We start from the raw sequence: 21,787 nt of genomic DNA on the forward strand, positions 1-21,787 counted from the left end.
TAACTATAGGTGTCGGATAAATGTAATGGAGTAAAAAGCACAATATCATAAAGTATCAGGAAAGGGAAATGCAGGCGGGACGTTTACCTCTGCTCCCTCTCTGGTGCGTTGTGGTGGTTGGGGGCTTTTTTCTACAGGGCAGAGAAGAGAAACGACATTAATTCACTAAATCTGCCACACACACACACGCACGCACGCACACACACACACACACACACACACACACACACACACACACACACACACACACACACACACACACACACACACACACACACACACACACACACCTGTTTCTACTTGAAATGATTCAATCTCGCCATCTGGCGGAGGGAAGTGGGATGTACACCGCTGCTATCGCGATCACCTGACTCCCGGTTCTTCCTGTCTCACATTTTGCCGTGGCTGCAGAGCAAAACCCCTACTAAGCCGCTGCCGTGTTTTACTCATCCCGCCGCGTTTGCACTCCTCCGGCCTTTAACGCCAAGCTGACCCTGCCTGAAAACTAAAGGCTGCAGGTATGTCAGCTCATCGGCTAGGGCTAGCTGTCACCTGGATGTAGCTTTATCCGACAGCAGCCTCAAAAACCTGGGATCTATGCGGCCGGAGCTAACGGCTTAGCCTGAACCAGTGAAGCTACTGCTGAGCCTGGCAACTTCTGCTGAGGATGGAGCAGCTTCATATTATAATAAAATACGACCCTTAACCCTAATGCTAACTTATATGAGCTAACAGTAACGCTGAACGGGGCCCAGAAGCTAATCAACTAGCTTAATGAGAGAGATCCGTTGGTTGAATTGGGTCATAAAAAACAATTTAATGTTGTACACAAACACGGCGCTGAAATCGGCTTCCGTTTGGACAGTTGACGCAACGTTAACTCGCGACACTGAGCGACCTCTGACCGTTGAGACGGGCCGTAAAACATTGGAGGTAAATCCCGTTAAACGCTGTTTGAAAGCTACTTTCAAATCTTGGTTTAAGTTATGAAACCAGAAACCTAGATTTCATCGCCTTTCTCTGCATCTAGACCACATTGGACCAGGTCCAGATCAAAAACCACTGTACGAAGACCGGTCAAATCTGGACTAGATTATCCCAGAGCAGCTAAATACAGCTAAAACACACACACACACACACACAGTGAGAGAGAGAGAGAGAGAGAGAGAGAGAGAGAGAGAGAGAGAAACAAAAACAAACGGAGAATCGGTCGCGCAGTATTGTAAATTAATTGCCCCTTAACTGTCGAATCGGAAGGTGACTTCCGCGTTCGTCCAGTAGCAGGCAGCTAGCAACGCCGACGTAACTGTATAATTAACCAACATTAAACACGTAAAGTTGGCGCTCAGTTCAACCGACTAGTTAACTTTTACCTGAACATTCAACTAAGTGAAATAACAGACCAGCAACACGGACTAAGCTGAACCTACGTCCTGTACAGAGTCTATGCTAGATACTAGCCGTTGCAACAAAAATAGTAAAAGTTAGTGACAGTTATTTAACGGCCTTTGTCTGAACCCGAAAACGGTGACGTTAAATATAAACATAAAATATCAAGACCCAAGACTCCCGTCAAATCCAGCTGAGGACCTCTCCGGAGCAAATAAAGAGACAGGCCGGGAGGAGTCCATCGGAGGCGTTGGTGGTATAGTGGTTAGCATAGCTGCCTTCCAAGCAGTTGACCCGGGTTCGATTCCCGGCCAACGCAGTTCGTTTTCGTGCCGGTACCCGGGACCTGACCGTTAAAACGACCTTTTTAATAGTTTTGTTTCTTTCATTTCGGTTTACGTTACATTAGATTAATTTGTCCGTCGCTTTAGTGAAAAGCGGCTTCCAATAAGAGCATTCACACCGCTTAGGAGCAACAAATGACATAACAGCATGTTCTGGAAGTGCAACGATTAGTTGATAAATCAGTCGGCAACCATTCTGAAAATCGCATACTGATCGTAGAAGTCATTTTTAGAGCAAAAATGTCAAGAGTTTGTCGGCTCCAGCTTCACAGCTGTGAGACTGTGGTGCTTTTCTTCAACATATGTGACGGACAACTGAAGATCTAGGGGACGGGGACTGTTGGTCAAATTAAAACACAATCTGAGTAAATCACCTTGGGCTGTGGAAAGTTGCTACTGGTATTTTTCACCTTTTTGTTTTTTTAGACAAGCAAAAACTGAGGCTTCTCAGATGTAAGAATCTGATGCTTTTCTTTGTCACGCATGAGAGTAAACTTTGGATTCTCGACTCGTCCTTAAGATAAAACCACATATTTGAAGATTGTAACCTTGGTCTGTGGGAAATTATAAACGGCATTTTTCAAAATTTACTTTAATTTTATAGACAAAACAGGGGGAAAAAAAATTGACAGATCAATCGATAAGGAAAATAATGGTTAGTCGCAGCTGTATTTATATCCTACTGTAGTAAACTGACCGGCTTTGGGTTTTGGACTGTGCACACACAGTCATACACTTCAGCAGAAGCAGCAGCTACTCAATTATTGCGTAGGAAAAAGTAGCAGTACCACAATTTAAGACCTTAAAAAGATTTTTAATTTATACAGAATGACACAGTTGCTGCCTCTGTTTCTCATATTGTAAATTGGGGAAGAAAAAACAAAAGAAATTAAGAAAAACACCTGAATTAGCTGATAACGAAGAGAACCGCTGGCTGCAGCTGCACTGATGTCTGCTTACGCTCGAACTTAAATAGCTTCTTCAGGTTGAAGTGGTGTGTGAGTTACAATACATTTACAGTGTTCTGGACTGCTACTAATGATTATTTTAATGATCAGTTTATCTGCTGATTATTGGTCTCAATTCATCATTTTGTCTATGCAATGTGAGGATACCGTGCTCAGTATAATTTCCAAGGTGAGATCGTAAAAGTGTCCTGTTACTCAGACTGTAGAACGCTGACAATGTGCTTCTTTTTCCTGATAATACAGTAAAGATGTTGGGAAAAGGGAGTGTTTCGTTTGAAAAATCACATGAAATGATTAATAGATTTACTAGGATAGTTGCAGATTAATTTTCTACTGATCAAATAGTTTAGTTTAAGCCTTACGCTCTATTTCAACTGAGTATTTAAAAAAAAATTAAATAGAAATCAGACTGGAATAAAACAATGAGCAATAAAATGAATGAAATGAGGAAAACAGGAGTAAAATGAAAAACGCTTTCTCCTGCAGCTCCTGGAGGAGTCGGCCGTAGGCTCCGTCCGTGCTTGTGGAGACATGGGCAGGTATTTCCGCAGCGAGGTCGACATTAAGAGTCCGTGGCATCAGGTGTTGGCTGCCTTCTGGCAGCGCTACCCCAACCCGTTCAGGTAACTAGCGCTGCACCTGGCAGTTATTTTCTCAGTCAGCCATTAGGCCTGGGACTGTCAGGAGACAGCGAAAGATGCCGGTTGTAATGCGTTAACCCAACTCGACGTGTTTAGATGTCGTGTACGACGCAGAAAGGCATCAAATCGTCACATCTGTACTTCTGCACCTGTGAGGACCCTCGCTGACGTAATGCAAGGACACTTTTCTGACGTGAACAATATTGGGGACACTAGTAACAACACGATGACTTTTTCTATTCTTCGCATTTCTCATCAGCTTCTGCTACGCCAATGAAAAGCGTAAATTAATCTGTCAAAAATCTCTTAGTCCACCAGCTGAACTCTTATTTAAACATTAAAATTATTTCCTAATTTGTCTTTACTTTTCAAAATGTCCTCGCTTTCCTCTCTTCTACTTAAAATGTAATTGGTCCTCACAAATATAGACGTTCAAGAGCAAACCCACAGGTGCCGCACGTACCTAAATCTGTATGTTTTTGTCCGTCAGCGCCCACGTCCTCACCGAGGACGTCCTGTACCGCGAGGTCACCCCCAGCGACCACCTGTTGTCACGGCGACTGCTGACAAAGACCAACCGGCTGCCGGGCTGGGCGGAGCGCGTCTTCCCCGCCCACATGGCCCGGGCCGTGTACGTCCTGGAGGACTCCATCGTGGACCCGCATAGACACACGCTCACCACCAAGACCTGGAACCTCAACCACAACACACTGATGGTGAGACGCTGCCTGTCATTTACCCTGGAGTTCAAGTTAGAGGGTCCGGGTGCGCGCCACCTGTCCAGTGTCAGGTGGGTCAGGTGGGCTCCAGCCCACCTCGACCCCGAGGGGGATACGTGGGTGTAAATTGGAGCGTTTATGGGTCAGAACGGCAGGTTGGAGAGCTTCGGAAACCCCCTGCCACCCATACCTGTCCGGTGTCAGATTTTGGGGTGGGGGGGTGTCTGTCTTCACACCTACTTCACGAGTGAATTTCTCCAGCCAGGCAGGCAAACAGTGGGTTATGAGACGTCTCCCCCACTGGAGGACAGGTCAGGGCCCATCACCTGGGTACCGTCGACCAGTTCTACCAGTTTACACACTGAATGTAACCTTTTTCCCCCCCGTGTTGGACCAGTAACATGAATTTTGATTGAAAAGCGTCCTCCCTGTAATGGACAGAATGCCCCGTCTCTGCCTCTCAGACGGTGGTGGAACGGTGTTCGTTTGAAGAGGACTGCAGTCGTCCCTCTTGGACCAAACTGAGGAGGGAGGCCTGGATCTCCTCGGCGGTCTACGGCCTGGCCCGGCCCATACAGGTACACAAAACACACACACACACACGTTTGATTTTCTGTACTTGTGGGGACCCTGACCCAACCCATTTCAAACAGTCCTGTGAAGAAGCGAGGACCAGCAAGTGCTCACCAGGGAGGTTTACAGCTGAAACTGGTTCTCGCAAAGACAGACAGAGAGACTCGATGTGGGTTTGTGTTGCTAAGTCTCTGTGTTTCTCTACCAGGAGTTTGGTCTCACCAGGTTTAAAAGTAACCAAGCCAAAGCCATGAAGGGGCTGGAGTACGCCCTGTCCAAGATACAGAGTGAGACACACACACACACACACACACACACACACACACACACACGTTTGTGCTGGTATAGTAGCGGGGCTCTGCCTTCCCCTCACCCGTACGTTAACCTCACCCAGAAAGTTAGACATTTACTGCGACCTCCAGCTCAGCAGACACAATCAGACTGAGACCAACTAGTGAACGGAAGATTGGTTAAAATTCTCGACGTAGCTTCATCATGACAGCTGGAGGGCTTTCAGTACTAGCACATGGCAGGCCTACAACAAAACCTCAGGGTTCCTTAGAGTTATCAGGCCTTAGTCGAGATGTAGTCTTAGTCCTGAGATCAGAAGTGCGTGTTAGGTTTAGATACATCTGTCATTATTTTTACTTTTAGTCGACTAAAACACCTTTGTCAAAGAAAACCATGAAAATTTTAGCCTAGTTTATTCGATAAAAACACTTGGTTTCAGTCTTTTAGTCAGGACCAGGAAGAAGCATTGTAATCCAACTTGAGGACTGCTTTCAAAAAGGAAAACAAATAACTCTGACACAGTGAGAGGTGTAGATTTAACTCAGCTAAACCGCGACAAAGCAAAATTTCCTGTTTTGTGAGATGCCGGTAACACGTAACCTCACACCGCTGCCTTTGAGCGATATCCTGTGGAGATTTAGTCTCGGTTTTGTTTCGTCTTCGTCGTGGAAAAAAAGGGTTCGTCGAGGGATACGTGTCGTCACGATTCTAATCGACGAAATTAACACGAGGCAGGTTTGACCTTAATCCAAGTGTAACTCTGACCCTTAAACCAAGTCGTACCCTCAGACAGTCCTCAATTCGGTCCTCACAAAGAGAGTAGAAGAGCACAAACAAACACACGTCAATTAAAAAAGGAAAATACCCTGTGAAAACACAACATGTACCTGTGTGTTTTCTTTTATTACCCGCAGCTGAGGCCCCCCCTGATCTCCACGGTGACCAGGTAGAGTCGGCGGAGAAGCACAAGCCCCTCCCACCACAGACCACGCCCACCTCTGCCCAGAATCCCAAGCAGTTCGTCTGAACGTCGTCCGATTCTACAGCTACAATAGAAATCCCGCTTCTATCGATCCGAGCTAGGACTGCGGGGGCGTCGCGTCGCGCCAACCTCAGCTCCGGTTGGTTGCCTTCTTGAAGTCCGTCATCAGAGAACAAGTGCTGCTTTTAAATGTGACTGAGGCCGAGCAGAAAAACAACAAATATTAGCTACTCCGTCGTCCTCCTCTGAACTACAATCATTCCCAGGATTCACTGGGACGGAATTCAACCATCTTAGTAAAACGGTTTAACAAAGTTCCTTTTTTATTTGCTTAATTTTGGTTTTTACACCGTTTCTAGATTATTCTGCAGTAATTACTTTGGGTTGGTTCATGTAGAGAGGAACTTTTTCTCAGCCCTGGTTTCATTATTTAAAAAAAAGACAGAAGGTCAAATTATGTAGAATTGTTCTAAAAACCGGATTTAGATAAAAAGCGTTTTTCTTTCTAGTGTTAGATGTTATGAGATTTTGAAGCATTTGGATCACATTCCAGTTATTTTCTGTTATTTTATAGTCGTTTTTATATTTTTATATTAACATTGTTACATCTTATTTTGAATCATTTCAATCACGCGTGACATTAATGGTATCATTTCTTTGTCATTTAGTGACAGTATTGCTTCACTGGTGACTCTTGCCTGCTGGATTAAATTCAGAATCACGACACCGTCTGTGGAGAGTACTTGCTGTATTCGTAGCCGGTCGGATAAAGATCCACGATGAAGCCAGTTTTATTTCCGCGCAGATGCACGTTTCGTCTTTTGAACGTTTCCTGCGGTCGAAAGTTTTGCTAAACGGGACTTGCCCCTGCGCCGTCGCCCTCTGGTGGTCGCCTCCTGATATTGGAGGGGGAAGTTACAATCCCCAGGATCTCGGTCCTGGTGGACGCGGCGACGCCTCTGATCAAATCACAAACCGTGACACTGGATCGCACGTCGCGTCGCTTCCCTTCAGTCTCTCGTCCGTGTGAAGGAAACTTCAGTCCTGCATCAGCGACCACTCCGGCTACTATTTAGAGAATTACTGCAAGAATGTGGAGGCATCATCTTGTAGTTCGTAAATATTCATCTACACGAAACATGAATCGCCTTTTCGTCCAAGAACCGGTTTCCCTCACTTGATCTTCGTCTTCCTTCACCGCTGATTTATCGAACCTCACCTGAGAGAACCGAAGCAGGTGTGCGATGGCAGATGGGAAGATATTCTCGGGTTTTCTCAGGGAACCGCTTATGGTCACTTCACTATCCAACTTGTAGTTTTATAGTCTGTATAGTGGCCTTAGTAACAGTGACCACCAGAGGGCGACAAAGCGAAGCGGGTCACCTGGACTTATATCGGACTGGTTTCCGCCTCGGGGCCAAACTGGGCCAGTCGGGGCTTCACGGTCTTTCCTGAGGTTTTCCAGGCTTCCTGTTTGAGTCTGGAAAGTCCTGAAAGGTCTTTAGACTTTTATCATTTCAACTCTTGCAAAAAAACAAAAAACAAAAAAAAAAACCCACAGTGAAGTCAGAAAACTAATTGTCCAGAAACACTGATTTTATCCTGTGAAGAGCCACTGTCATGTCAGACACTGTTATTCTCACTGTTTAACTGAATCCAACATGTTGAATCACAATAAATCTACAGACCTGAGCAGCTGCTGCCGTCACTGTCACATGTTCTTCACTTTCATGTTAAAAATTGAGAGAAAACAGCACATACTCCTAGTTCTATATTTTAGAGCTCAGGATATTCAGGCCACAACCGAAGACCTTAAGCTTTTTGATTTTCAATTTCAGATTTTAAAACATCACTTTTCATGATTTCAATATTCAATGCCCCCCCCCCAGTTTCCTTTTCTCCAGATACTAGTCTGTAATTCTGAGATATACCAGACGAAACAGGACACGGTCTCACTTCATGACGTATGAAAAAGGTTAGTTTATTCTCCGTAAAATATTCAGTCTTCAAACATTCAACTGCGTCACATTCCAGCAACTGTGATACGAAACACAGGAAATACCTGTGGGAGATGAAAAGTTTAGGGCAGAGAGGGGTTAGGTGGAGGTTTACCCGAACAGGTTTAGACACAACGGCGGGTTTAAATGATGAGCCAGGAGAGAATGTGTTTGAATTCGAGCTGTAACTGATGATTATTTTCATTCTCGTTTAATGGGTTCAGTTCATGTATTCGCACACAGATTTACATCAACGTCTGCAACTAAAAACTAAATTTATCTATAGTAAAAGGTACAACTGTACAAACAGAAATGTCTCTATGTATATAATTAAACAATAAGCATGTAACAAACATAATATGGTGTTAAAAAACAAACAAAGTAAAATTCATTGGTGAAAAAAAAAGTTGCAGTTAGAAGAAAATGTTTTAAAATATAACTCGACTATTCTTTAAATTGTTATGCAAGTAAAATGTTAGAAAACAGAAGGAACTGTTATTATTTCCCAGAGGACAACGTGACGTCTGTAAATTAAATGACTTTACTACTATTTCTTTATTCAGTTAATTTATGATAAAACATCCACAAAGAAGCTGAAATCAGAGCACATTTGACAATTTGGCTCAAAAGAAATGATGGAAATGAGGGGGAGAATCTGCAGAAACCTGGGTGTCACAACCCTTTACTGAAAATACCGGTACAAGAAAAAAAAAAAAGTTGCTAATTATTTCTCTGTCGATCAACAAATCTTTTCAGCTCTAGTCTGAGAATCAATAAAATGTCACACAAATGAACGAATCTGCTCACGTTGTGACTTTAACGTCTTGTGTTTGCTGCCTCCTCTGCCTCTGCGAAGCTCTTTGAATCGCCTCGTGTCTGAACGGTGCCGTGTAAATAAAAAGTTTCCTCCACTTGGTGTAAATTCAAGTGCGGCTCATCAAACCGAGCAAAAAAAAAAAAAAAGATCCGCAGCTGTGGAGGCAACAGCTGGTGTGAAGTGTCCCATCGTGTCCTAAACGAAGCCAGACACTAACAGACCGGGGACGCTGAAACCAAGCGGGAACGGCCGGAAGATCGAACTCTGGCTGACACATCTGTCGTCCCCTCTACACGTCCCAAGAAATATGGGGGTAATTATCCTCGCTGGGTCTTCCGACGAAGGAAAACTGGCTCTGAGATCCTGGAAAAAAGACTTTTCCCCGGCTCCCGGAGAAACCGAGCGGCTTTCAGTCGCAGCACGTCTTCATCTCAGGCCTCATGTCAACTGTGGGGAAGGGACTCCAGGGCCTCACCCATGGGACATGGTTTACGGACAACTTCTGTATCTTTTGGAACTGTCAAGACCGCTTTGAACCTGATTGGGCTCATCCCAACACCACTGGATCCAGACTACTCGGTCTCTGTTAGCGCGCAGAGGCAGACAGCCTGTATCTGTATCAGCCAGAGATATTTGACGGCATTTCACCTTCAGGTGGCGCTGCAGCAGCGTGATAGATGTAGCCCCCGGCACGAGGACAGAAGTCCCCGGGAAAAGATCCAGATCTTCTCCAGAAGTCGCAGCCGGCGTGGGCCAGGCAGACCGGCTGCCTTTCGCTCTCCGGATCTGGACTCGCGTGGCCTTTCTGCGTGTGTTCCCATAAGATAAGAAACGTAAAGGGCTTGACAGAGGACGACCCTGTCCTTGTTACCGCTGTTGAGCACGTTCAGTGGTGCAGAGTCAGCTCTAAAGCCCTGTGGAACCTGCCCCCGTGTCCTGACTGGAACAACTTTCCACTCTGATCAGTTTTCCTGTGGACGCGTCTCCTCTGCCGCGTCGTCACGAAACCAAGATGGGACAGGAGAGAGACCCGTGTCCGCAGCTGGACGGACCCAGCTGAGTATTTAACCACAGTCCTGCCCCACGATGCACATTGGGGCAGAAAGGACGACTTGTGTGATTCCTAATTCATGGGACTCATTTCCCAGTGGATCCTCAGATTATTACTGTGTTACGTCACCAACTTCCGCTTAAGTCCCAGTTATTCTGACAAGATCACGGAGGTCTTATCACTTCCTGCCAAAAAAATGTGCAACATTAAAATGGAAATCAGACCCAGCGCCAGCTGAAATTAATTCCATTCCACTAGAAAACAGGACCTTTTAAACGATGCGGCGGGCGCAGGTGTCACTGAGCCACCTGTCCTAGGTCCGATCAATCTTCCTGAAGGTCCTTTGCAGTCAGACGGGGGTTTTGATTCGTCTCTCCATCAGTCCTACCAGCAGCTCTCTCTGAAAGTCTTCTCGGTCTTCCAGACCTCAGCTTGACCTCCACCGTTTCTTGATTGAGGTACAAACTGAGGAAACGACTTCCTGAAAACGCTCTGCTGCCTCCTCCTGCTTTGTGGGCATCAGTTATTCTAATTGTCAGAGTGTAGCTGGGCAGCTGCTCAGAGGAGCCAACGGCTGCTGATTGTTGGGACGAGGTTTGAGGACTCAGAGTGTTTGTGGAGCTTCGACATTAGCATCGCTGGGATCAAGCCACAGGTCTGACAAGCTAATTAAGGTCTGAGACCTCGGCAAAAGTTCTCTGAGAGCTCAGGTCTCTTTGTGCCTGGTGCTCCTTTCCCTTTTTCGCTCTAAAATTGTACAAAACAAAATAAAATAATTCACTGATCTCTCTTAAAATCAGAGGGGGAATCAGAATGTTTCCCCTTTAACTTTATGCCACTTCACCTTCTCCTCACTAAACTATTCACAGCAACAGAATTTTTCATCCCACTATTTTAACTGGTTGGAAGAACAGCACGGACCAATAACAATAAAAGTGGGTTTTAATTTTAGTTGGACTTTAAACGCAGAGTGATGGACATTTCCAAGCCGCAGCTGCAGTGTCCAGCTTTTTCTTTCCTTCACGGGTTTTTCCCTCCCGTCTGTTTGGTTGGTGAACGCGTTCCGATTACATCATCGTGCTCCGAGGACCTGGTCCTCGAGAGCATCCCGGTGAACTGGAGGTCCAAGACAGGTTGAGCGTTTTTCAGGAAACTCCGTGTTTAGGAAAATGTGTGCGAGTAACTTCTGTCTGCTCGGAGCTGTCGGGCGTGTGTTGGCTCTCTGCCTGGACGAGATCTGAGTGTGAGCGTGTGTGCGCACAGACTTCCACGGAATAGTTGTGGTGCATCTAACACACCCACAGGCGCTCCCGCAGGAGGATTCGAACACGGAGCGTCGGCGCTGGACAGAAGTCAGAGAGACGGCGGGGGGCACGCAGACGGACGGATGGAAGCGGTGACAGGATGAGCGGTGAGTGACGACTTTCGCAATACAGACTGACAGGGTGAGGCAAAGAGCGAGGTGGCAAAGCCTGGGAAAGGCTCCAATTTCATCCTCAAAATTCAAGCCCTCGCGTGGTGTTCGGTACAGAAATCCGGTGGTTTCTGGTGACAGGTAAAACCAGTCACGCAGACTTTCTGCTGGTACGTCAGCAGTTGTATTAATGACAACCGTGCATCTCCAGACTTGGTCACTTCTTCAGATAAACTTAAGGATCAAGTGTCCTGTATGAAACACAGAGAAAGTGACGGATTGAGGAAAAGCTGATACGTCTGAGGCTGAATAGAGCATTTAAAGACCCTTTGGATTGTCTGAAAAGTCAATCAAAGCAATCAAGACTGCAAAGAGACACAAACCGGCTGATGCCGAAAACAGACCGGTTTTTATTAGGTCATAAACAGTTCTGCAGAAGCCTGGACTAAACCGACGATTTACTTCGTTTCAATTTTCAGTTTTTTAACGTGTCCTAACTTCCCGATGGAAGCGTTTTTCCTCGCTGTGCTGTTGGTCGAACCACGATCGGCAACGTTATAAACATTATTATGTCAACAGAAAACAGTGAGGTCAAAGGTCACGGCAGTCGGGCCACGCTGCACTCGATTGTTTGCATATATCCGGATAAATGTATGTGGGGATTGTTCGCAGTCAGGTGCTGACAGAGGAGAAGGTCCAGAGGAAAGTTGTCCTCGGAGGATTTCTTTGGCCTGACGGGGTGTTTTCTGTTCCGCCCCAAACAATCAACCTGTCAACGCCAGTGTCAGTCGACACAGAGGCTGTTGTAGAGGTGTTTTTGAGCCGTTTGGAAATGAAAGGAAAATCTATTTGTTTGAGCATTTAGTCTTTTTTCCTAAAATGTCCAGAGTTAGATGTTCAGGTTGATACAGATTAATACAGCTCTCATGTGTGTCCGGTGGATGTGAATCTACAGCCGGCAGCTGCTTAGCTTAGCTTAGCTTAGCTTAGCTTAGCACAAAGACTGGAAACGGGGACACCGCTAACCAGACAAACCGATCGACACGTTATATCTGGTCTGCCGAATCCGCACAAGAACTGAGGTATAAAAAGTATGGGGGTCACGTCCTGCGCAGTTGCCAAGCAACCGGGGAGACTCCAGGAAGTTACCGGCCTCAGCCGAGAACTAGGTCGTTACATGACCCCGCTCGAAAAGCACGAGTTGTCGCTCGTGCCGCTCTCTGGGCGAAGTCATTATCGGAACAGGTCATAATGAGCGTAATAAACAAAAGAGGCGAGCAGTAACAGAGGAGGGTCCTGCCGCTTCGGGCTCTAACTTCATGGATAAGGAATGACTCTAAACGCCGCGTTGCCCGGGGCCCTGACCCCCCTGCCTCCCCTCGGAGCCGAGAGCTATGTATACATATGATAATCTAAATATTTATGTGATGTCCACATAACTCTTCTGGACAGTAACGGCTGATGCAACTGGCTCCAGCTACAGTAGTTCGTCACCAAATATCCGGACCCGAATACAGGGGGGTCCTGGAAACTTTTTTTTTACTTTGAACTGATGTCAGTGAATTTATTCCGTCCTCTTTAACAGAGTCCATCATCCAGTCAGTACTTTACAGGTCAGAGAGGAACAGTAAAGATGCTTCCTTCAACTTTGCAGTCGAGGAACAACAGTGTGTTTTATCACCAAGTGGCCCGCTGGTGTTTACAGAATGAAAGCCGCTGTGTATAAAACAGGCCGACTGGTTTCGCCTGATTTACATACCACACACTCACACACACGCACACGCACACGCACACGCACAGGCGTCGGCGTGGGTCAGCTGGTGTGGGCCTGGTCTGTGGTGTGTTTAGATTCAGTCAGAGATCTCGGCTTCTTGCTTCCTTGTGCTTCTACTCCATCATATTTCGAGCTGAGCTATTGTACTTTTTACTTCCCTGACATTTGTTTTACAGTTATTTACAAGTCATGTTACAGATTCTGATTTTATAATAATAAAAAACATATGACAAGTTTATTAAATGCAACACGTTGACCATTAAACCAATGCTTTCCAACCTTTTGGCTTTTGAAAGGGAAAAAACCGTGAACAGATTTGTGTATCGGAACTTGTTTTTTCTTCTTTGCTCTCCGGTTAAGAGTCTCCCTGTTTCTAAGTTTCCTTCGGCGTCACATTGACCCTGTGACAGTTGTCTGAACGTCCACGGCTACGCTGAGAACAGGAGCTGGTCACAGCTGGTTCAGCAGCTTTTACTGGGACAGTTTGGCAAATATTAATAATAATAATGTAATTATTACCGGGGAGGGGGTGGAAAGTGACCCACGTATGCTCCGGACAGGACGTTAAACCCCCCCCCCACAGACAGAAATCGCATCGTGACTTTATTTATTTGTTTCAAATATATTCAGTCCAAATATTGTACGTGTGTGTTTATTTTGCAGAATTCCTGCTGACCACTCCCGTCGGCGGCGGCAACAGCACCTCGGTGACGGCGGAGTTGCTGGTGGCGTGTTTCCACAACGACGACGCGTTCAAGTACCGCGCCTACACCGTCACCTACCTGCTGCTGTTTCCTGTGGCGTTGCTCTGCAACATCGGCGCGCTGGTGGTTTTCTCCCTGCAGAGCGGCCGCAGGTCCGAACACGCAAACACACAAACGTGCATCCATGCGAGGTCTCTCCGCTGCGTTCCGTTCATTCGAACCCTTCCTCGTCAGAGCGACGTGTCTCATCTTAACTGCAGGAAAACCAAGGTCCCAGCAAAATATCCTCCGAAACTGAATTTTAACCACAGGAATGCTACATACACAGGTCAAGTCCAATTTCATTGGCTTATATCACAAACCAGGAAATGCGCCTCAGGCGGTTTAACAATCTGTACAGCATAGGACACCCTCTGTCCTCGGACCCCCGAAGGGGAAAGCGAAAAATTCCCCACAAACAAAAAGAGACAGACAGGAAATAGATGTCGCGCGTGCAGGATAGAGAAACAAAGCAGATCTACCGTCTGGACGGTCCGGATACAACATGACGGCGTGTCAACGTTAATGAAGAACGTGATCCGGGTCGACGTCAGGCGGCTTCCAGGACCTGAGCCACGCGACCTCCTGACCTCCACCATGAAGACCGGGAGAGAGGACACACACACACACACACACACGCTCGAAAATGTGTCTTCCTTCGCGTCCCTACGGTCGGATGTTTGTGTAGGACGATGCGTGTGCGGAGTTTTCACGTTCGCTGACCGAAGCGCGAGAGTCCGATTTGAAGAGGCGGGACTACGAGCATCGTTTGTGACAGCACGCATAGTTTGGAGGCCAATCCTGGTCCGGTCCTCAGCATACACAGGTGTGATGTGGAAACCTGAAGCCTCCAGCGCACAAACACTGAGAATCAACTTTCCAGTGAAGTATGAGACATCCTGTGTCCAGCAGTTAAACTCGGGAAATGAAAAATATTCCCATATTCCGGAGTTTTTTAATGAGGGAGAAGGAGCATGTGCCATCTAAAGGATTTTAATGAGTTAATCGTGTTTTTATTTCTGCAAAAAGCCATGTGACGTGTGTGGAGGGGTCTCGAAGGCGTAGAGATGAGTTTCATGTTTGGAGTTAAAGGCCTCAGCGGAGTCGACGGTCTGACGTTCCTGAGGGACGGGGGCCCTGAAGAGCAGGGGATGGAACACGAGGGTTCAGGAGATCAGGCAGGAATGACGGGGCCTGCATATTTAAGTCCGACCCGCCACAGACAGGGAGCAGGTGAAGGGGAGGCTAAACCCGGTGCGATGCGGTCAGATTCGGAACCGTTTCGAGTACACGGCAGGAAGAGGCCCGCGTAACGCGTTGAGACCGGGGCGGCCGTTCCTCAATCTGCTGCCAGAGAGGTGGAAGCATGTCGTTCTCCTTTGGTTCCGTTTTCAAATATGGAGAGGGTGTCCGCGTACTTTTGGCCGTATGGACATGTTCTTTAGGTATAGCGTATAGCGTTCAATAGTTCAGACTCATAGGAGGTGTAATATTTGAATCCCTAAACAATAATCGTGGTTATGTCTTTGTTTGAAGCGAGTGCAGCATCTAGTCGTCTGTACATTCCAGCTTTTTCTCTCTGTTCCTACTCAGCTGTGGTGAAACGAGGAATGTTCAGGTGGAGGCGGTTTCCTCTGGCTCCGTTGTCCCGTCGGCGGATTGAAGAAGAGCCCCTTCTGTCGGGGGAAGTTTCTTCCGCACAGCGACTTTAACTTTTAAAGATTCTCTTCAGATGGAACGAACCGGACTAAATGCCAGTTCTTTCTCTACTATTTTTATATCGCTGCTATCCTGTGCCACAACCAGGATCTTTAGTCTCTCTTCTCCTCGGCAAAGTGTAGGAAACGTTCAGGCAGCAGCGTCTCACTGGACCCGTAACAAACGCTGGCGGGCTGTTAATTAACACCCTTCTCTCCAGAGGATCAGGCCTCACAGTCTCTCTGTTTAACTTTGATCCAGACCGCAGCAAGGATTGAATCCGATCAGTTTACCAGCTTTTAGATCAGGAACTTCAGTATTTGGATCGAGCAGCTGGTGAAAAATAAGCTTTGTCAAATTTACGAGCTACAGCTGTTATGGCAAAGGACTGGGATCGATATCGGGGCCAACAAAAAAACCTCGTGGGCACATCCCCACTTCTCCAACAACCGAATGACGTAACAACTGACGCCACGGACGCTGTACTGGCAGCTGACTTCGCTGTCGTCTCATTATTCGAATCGGTTGCTTGTTTTGTGACCTTGGGTTTATTTGCGCGCCGCGCTCCGCTTCGAGTTCGGGGGATTTTTGATCGCTCTGTGTTCGATATAAATCCAGACATTAAATCCCGGCTCTGTTCAAACACCGACCCCGCTGCCTTGCGTGCGAGTTGGCGTTCGCCAACGTGAGCGCGGCTGCCGCGAGTTGTGAGCGCAGTGGCTTTTGATCACACCTCTACGGTGCTGCTGAAGTCCGGCCCAAACCTTCCTGCTGCTACTGGTCCGCGCTGACATCCTCTCTCTTTGGACCAGCTCCAGACGTGGTCTAGCTGATGCATTTACACCTGGCGTTGGCGCGCGTCGCTCTTCATCCGTATCACACCTGGCATTTTAACGCCAGCGGTACTGGTCTCGGATCACAGCAGCAACTAGTGGACGTGAGAGGAACTGCAGCTTTCATAACCGTAATGATCCGTTCAGTCTGTTCACAGGTAAAACACTGAAAACTCAACGCGGCTGCACTTCTTTCATCCCTGCTCTGACTCTCTCTTCGCGGTCTCCCTCCAGAAGCTCCGCCTCCAGCGTGGTCATGATGAACCTCGCCCTATCAGACGGCGGCTTCTCCCTCACCCTCCCACTGCGATTGGCTTACTACTTTAGGGGTGGGGTGTGGGTCTTTCCTGATTGGTTATGCCGGCTGTGCGTCTACGGCTTCTACGTCAACCTGTACACCAGGTAAAACACACACGCGCACGCACACACACACACACACACACACACACACACACACACACAGTCCCGTTTGCATCACTTCAGGGGACATCGAACTGACTGTACACCGGCTTCCTGGAGACTTACCCAGCCCGAACTCTGACCTGGGCCAAGTCTTCACCCAAAGCCAACGTTACCTTCGCCCTAAACCAGGTCTCCGTCCTAAAACGTAGCGATTGACGTTGTGGGGACTTTTGTCCCCAAAAGGATGTTGAATCCCCACAGTGTGAGAGATACAAGAACACACACACTCTTACACAATCCTGATTTAAAGATAAAAAGACCGAGGTGCCGCTCTTCCTCCCTCAGCATCTTCTTCCTCACTCTACTGAGCATGCTCCGTTGGCTCGCCGTGGTGCAGCCCCTCCGTCACCGCTCTCTGGCCACGCCCTCTCGAATCTTACGGGTCTGCCTGGGAGTCTGGCTGTTTGTGGGCCTGTCCTCTGCTCCCTTCCTGACCAATGGGGTGACACACAGGTGAGACTCACGGGAAGTCATCGTTTCATTGTCCTGACGTAGACCGGAGATAAAACGCAGTTTTAAAATCGCTCTCTTTTGAACGAAGCAGGTTTTTAATCTTGTAACTATCTCTTAGAATATTTTTTGTGACCAATTGACAGTTAAACTTTTAAGTTTTATTCAATATTCTTTCTCTATGAATGTAAAGAAAACATGTCCAGAAATAAACAGAAAAGACTTTGCTTTTGAAACTCTTTTTAGCTTATGAAACTTTATTTCCATTTTTAACTTTATCTTTAATCTTATTTATATCATTTAAAAGCTTCATCTTCTTTTCTGTTTCTATTTTTCTAAACTAATATATTGCTTTATTTTTTATCAAACTTGCTTTTACTTTAAATTTATTTATTTTGTTTATACAAGACTTGATCTCCCGTATCCTTTTAACTTCATTAACTTTTAATGAGTTTTCTAAGTTATGAAATATATATTTATATGTGTGATAATTATACAGCGTGGTGTTAACTTTATCTATCTTCTTAACTTTGTATTGGTTTTATTTAAATAATCCCGTTTATTCATGCTTTTCACAGTATCTGCTTCTTTCTGGGACCTTTTTCTTTTTTTAACTTAATCTTTTTTTACCCGCCTAACTTTTCATTTTTAATTCAATCAATATAAGTTTTAAAGATTTACAAAGTAGTGAATTATTATTATTTTTTTAATCTTTTACACTTTTTTAAGCCTCTTCCACGCAGCCAATCGTTTCACCTCGTTTGTATGAAAATCAGCCTCCTGCAGTGAGTTCGTTTTCATAGAAATGAGCTGAACCGGCGGCCGTCAGGGAGGAAATCCATCCAAACACCGAGGGATGGGTTGAACAGGCGAAGGCAGCTGCGCGGTCCCCGAATCGGTCCTGAGAAACCCACAAGGAACTCTGGGAGAGTGCAAACAAATGCTTGGCTGACTAATTCGCCACATCACTGTGTTGCTTTTTCTGTGCTGGATTTTCTGTAAACACTGGTAAAGTTAGAAAGCTTGCCCTTTGATTCGTCGGTGCTCATTTACTTATCTTTCATTCCGTAGCACGAAAATAGCGACACGCCGGAAACACAACGGATGGAAGAATGTCATTTTTTTCCTGACGTACATTTTTAAGTGTCAGGAGAGCTAAAAAAAGATCTCTGACGGAGCCGGTTTTGGACTTTAAGTGACGCTCATGGGACAGAGTAAGGGCCGGCGGACACGCTGGCGCCGCCACGCCACGTCACCCGGCTACGGCCACTTTTTGGCGACACCTGACCTTTCGTTTACTGCCACCACCAGGACAGGGGGGTTGGGGGGGACCGTCGAACGGTCCTTTAGGTTCCCGATCCCATTCCGGCTCCCCAGACAACTAGCTCGGGAGGTGTAATGACCCCCGTGAGTTTCTCTCTAGCGCCACCCCCAGGACAAACTGAAACTTAGTGAAACGTCATAACTGACCGGATAACTTAGGAAATGTCGCGATTTGAAGCTGTGTTTCATTCGTCTGCTCGTCCTTCTCCTTTCTCTCTCTCAGGTCGGGGTCGCCTCGTTGCTTCGAGCCGTCTAGCCCCTCCTCCTGGGGGCGCGTCTTGATCTTAAACTACGTGGCGTTGGCTCTGGGCTTCCTCCTCCCTTTCCTCACGATCATTGTTTGCTACAGCAGAATCATCCAACGCCTGAGGGTCCGCTCCAACCTCCACGGCAGCAGCGACGCTTACCGCCGCGGCAAGCGGCGCTCGGTGCACCTGGTTACCATGGTGACGACAACCTTCCTGCTCTGCTTCCTGCCCTATCACGTGATCCGATCGCTGCACCTGCACGCCGTTTGCGGCGGCTGGAGCTGTGACGTGGTCGTGACGCTGCAGCGGGCAGCGGTGGTGACGCTGTGTATGGCGGCATCAAACAGCGTGGTCAACCCCCTGCTGTACTACTACTCCACCAGGACATTCAGAGACAAAATGAGGGACGCTCATTTCTCTCTGTCCAGCAGGGGGGGGTCCTTCAGGGCCAGACTGAGGAGGAGGAACACCAGCTGAGACACCTGGAAGTCCACCGGTCCGTTCTGCAGCCGGGCCGGTCTACAAACTCCGTGCTGATTCCCTAAAATCCAATGTGTCGCCTTGTCCTCGAGGACTGCGGGAGCCGTTTTGTCCAGGTGTCCACCGCCTTTTTGAGAAAATGTAAACAGTTTTTGCCAAACCCCTTAACTAGAGGGGGATGTGGTTTTTGAAAGGCTGGGAGGAGGGAGCTGGCCGACCCCCAATGACATTTGAGCGGATACAGTTTTGTGTAGTCTTTATGTGAGTCTTCCTCCCACCAGAGCAAAAGACGGTTTACACAAAACATTCAAAGGAATAATTAAAAGCGGATTTTTAAATTTGGCCTCACCGCGAAGTGGCCGGTGTGTGGTCTAGAACTTGGACAGATGTTACATCTCTTCCTCTCTGTCTCCGTGTCCTGGAGAGTAACAGCACCCTCTTCAGGTTTTGCGCAGATTTCCTTCGATACGACAGACTGACAGAAAACTGCAAGTCTGGTTTTAGTCTGTATTTTCCTCCTTGTCGGCTGAATCCACACTGAACGTCTCCTACTAACCAGCATGTGATTCCTCTGAGCCGCAGAAAACTATTAAAAACACACCATCCTCACCGTCAACACACACACACCGTAGTATATTTTGACTCAGTCTCACACACACACACACACCATCCTGCTAACACGGATACTCACTACAGCACCAAACTTAGATTAGTCCGCCGCTGAAAATAGTCCCCAACACATTCACTGTTTCCTCCTCTTTGTTTGATAAAAGCTACAGGTAGCAGGTGTTTTAGGAAAATTACTGAGCGCGTTTAAAAAATGAAAGTATATGTATGTGTTTGTGTGTGTGTGTGTGTGTGTGTGTGTGTGTGTGTGTGTGTGTGAGGGGGTTTTAAAGATTTACTTAGTCAGTAGGAACCAACGGAGCTGAGAGCCACAGACAGACGAGGGAACATGATGTGGATTCGGGACTTTTCCTTGGTATTCTGTGTGGTTGTCAATTTGAAGTGTAGACGTTTTACATGTTTTCCAGTGAAGAATCTTTGTTCACATGCTTTTGTATTTGGCACAGAACGGAAGTATCTTCGTAGGACGATCCCACAGGAAAGAGGTCCCGTCTCTCCTCTCACGCTGCATGTTTTTCTCTTTCTCTTCACACGAGTTTTTAGAAGAATTTTTGTCTTCGTCACCTCTTCTAATAGTAGTCCTCCGTGGGGGGGGGGGCCATCGACCTCAGCAGTTATTATCCCGTTTGCATCATTCCAACGCACAAATGAGAAACTCACAGTTAGAATGGATAACAATGAATATACACAGCCAAGCTCTAAAAAAATATTTTTTCAAACATAACGTGCTGATTTATTACCGTAGTATTATTTATTACAGAAAGTCAAACTTGGGTGTTTCCCTCTGACCTGCAGGGGCTGCAACCGCACAGCGGCGCTGAAATATGCTGAAATATACTGTAGATAAACCGGTTAGTAACGAAGGTAAATAAGGGACAGCGGGGATAAGAGGAAAACCCATTTCCACCGCGGTCCTCGGGTGAAGGAGGCAGATCTTGAAGTCAGACGGGGCCGGTTGAAACACACGCAGTAACGAAGCCGACGGACCGGACAGACTTACGCACATTTTAAACTAGATCGGTTTCATGCGACTTCATTCTTCTACTCCACTGCATTTATTCGTCAGCCACGGTTGGTCACTCATTTCGGTTATACGCGTAATAAAATAAAAGCGTCGTGCAATGCTCCGCGTTACGCCACGTGAGGAAGGCATCAGCAGTAGAACAGCACACGGCACAAACTGCAAGATTAGAACATTCTGTGGCTTAAATAACAATTACGAGTTGTTTGACCTTATATTTATATCATGATATTTGAATTAAAAATTGAAATCGTATCAACGAAAGTGAGTCCTGATGACTTTGAATCTTTATCTGTCATTCCTTATGAAGTGAGAAAGTTCTGCCAACTCGTGTTCGTTAGTTGGCGAACGCAGGAAAACCAGTTTTCCTTCCTCGTTTACTTTATCCAATACACTGGCTATGTGCAGGGTCTTGAAAAGCCTTTCGCACAGAGGCCCCCCCAGGCCCCCTTGTTACGTAACCCGTACAGGGATCCAGGTCTACTGTCTCATACAGCGGGGAACCACTGACCAAAATGGTCAATAAATCCAGGAACTGATGAACTTAATGATTGTGAGCCTCACGGCTTGTGTTCATTCATGACCATGGAAAATGGTTTAAATTACATTCTGTGCGTAATTAAAACATATTAAATAAAATTTCAGAACTTCAAATCACGAGTTCCGTCGACTAAATGTCCAATGGATCAATTGCTCGACTCATTAGATTAAGTCACTTAGAAACAGTGTTAGCTTAGTTGATTACCCGTCCCAGCATGCATTGCGTTAAGAACAAAATTCCTTGAGAAATCCTTCTTTTTTCTGATATGGAATTTGTGGGGTTTTTCCCAGTTTTTTTTATACACGTGTCTCAGAGGAGTCAGATGGCCTCTCTGATCAAAAGTAAGACTTGTTCTTCAGACACTTCCTGCACCTTTATTGTGAAAGTCACAGAGGGACACG

General features: G+C 46.6%; 2 protein-coding genes and 1 non-coding gene across 6 annotated transcripts; all 3 read left to right on the forward strand.

The window, feature by feature from the left end:
• Positions 1-340: 340 nt before the first annotated feature.
• On the forward strand, positions 341-8,492 carry prelid1b (PRELI domain containing 1b). 4 transcript variants are annotated; one of them, XM_040140837.1, is made up of 6 exons: positions 341-518; positions 3,188-3,324; positions 3,833-4,058; positions 4,526-4,639; positions 4,843-4,921; positions 5,840-8,491. In XM_040140837.1, exons 2-6 carry the CDS (start codon positions 3,233-3,235, stop codon positions 5,950-5,952), a joined length of 624 nt encoding a protein of 207 aa, XP_039996771.1. In that variant the 5' UTR covers positions 341-518; positions 3,188-3,232; the 3' UTR covers positions 5,953-8,491. The 4 variants fall into 4 exon arrangements, with proteins under 4 accessions (XP_039996771.1, XP_039996769.1, XP_039996772.1 ...); XM_040140835.1 differs by lacking the exon at positions 341-518 and adding an exon at positions 526-933 and having other exon boundaries at positions 5,840-8,492; XM_040140838.1 differs by lacking the exon at positions 341-518 and adding an exon at positions 2,671-2,727.
• trnag-ucc lies at positions 1,637-1,708 on the forward strand. The gene has a single exon. It is a non-coding gene; the product is annotated as a tRNA-Gly (tRNA).
• A 2,612-nt stretch (positions 8,493-11,104) lies between the features above and the next one.
• On the forward strand, positions 11,105-19,808 carry cysltr3 (cysteinyl leukotriene receptor 3). Its single transcript, XM_040140813.1, has 5 exons — positions 11,105-11,183; positions 13,624-13,816; positions 16,469-16,636; positions 16,982-17,149; positions 18,693-19,808. The coding sequence occupies exons 1-5, from the start codon at positions 11,177-11,179 to the stop codon at positions 19,192-19,194; spliced, it is 1,038 nt and encodes a 345-aa protein (XP_039996747.1). The 5' UTR covers positions 11,105-11,176; the 3' UTR covers positions 19,195-19,808.
• The last annotated feature ends 1,979 nt before the right edge of the window (positions 19,809-21,787 follow it).

Source organism: Xiphias gladius, chromosome 12 (assembly GCF_016859285.1).
Source record: "Xiphias gladius isolate SHS-SW01 ecotype Sanya breed wild chromosome 12, ASM1685928v1, whole genome shotgun sequence".
NCBI lineage: Eukaryota > Metazoa > Chordata > Actinopteri > Istiophoriformes > Xiphiidae > Xiphias > Xiphias gladius.

Excerpts from the sequence above, each read along its gene's own strand:
- prelid1b (XM_040140835.1), top strand. The coding sequence starts at position 775 with ATGAGAGAGATCCGTTGGTTGAATTGGGTCATAAAAAACAATTTAATG. Across the intron at positions 4,059-4,525 it reads TCAACCACAACACACTGATG|ACGGTGGTGGAACGGTGTTC; the intron begins GTGAGACGCTGC and ends TCTGCCTCTCAG. Across the intron at positions 4,922-5,839 it reads CGCCCTGTCCAAGATACAGA|CTGAGGCCCCCCCTGATCTC; the intron begins GTGAGACACACA and ends TATTACCCGCAG.
- cysltr3 (XM_040140813.1), top strand. Across the intron at positions 13,817-16,468 it reads TCCCTGCAGAGCGGCCGCAG|AAGCTCCGCCTCCAGCGTGG; the intron begins GTCCGAACACGC and ends GTCTCCCTCCAG. Across the intron at positions 16,637-16,981 it reads TACGTCAACCTGTACACCAG|CATCTTCTTCCTCACTCTAC; the intron begins GTAAAACACACA and ends TTCCTCCCTCAG.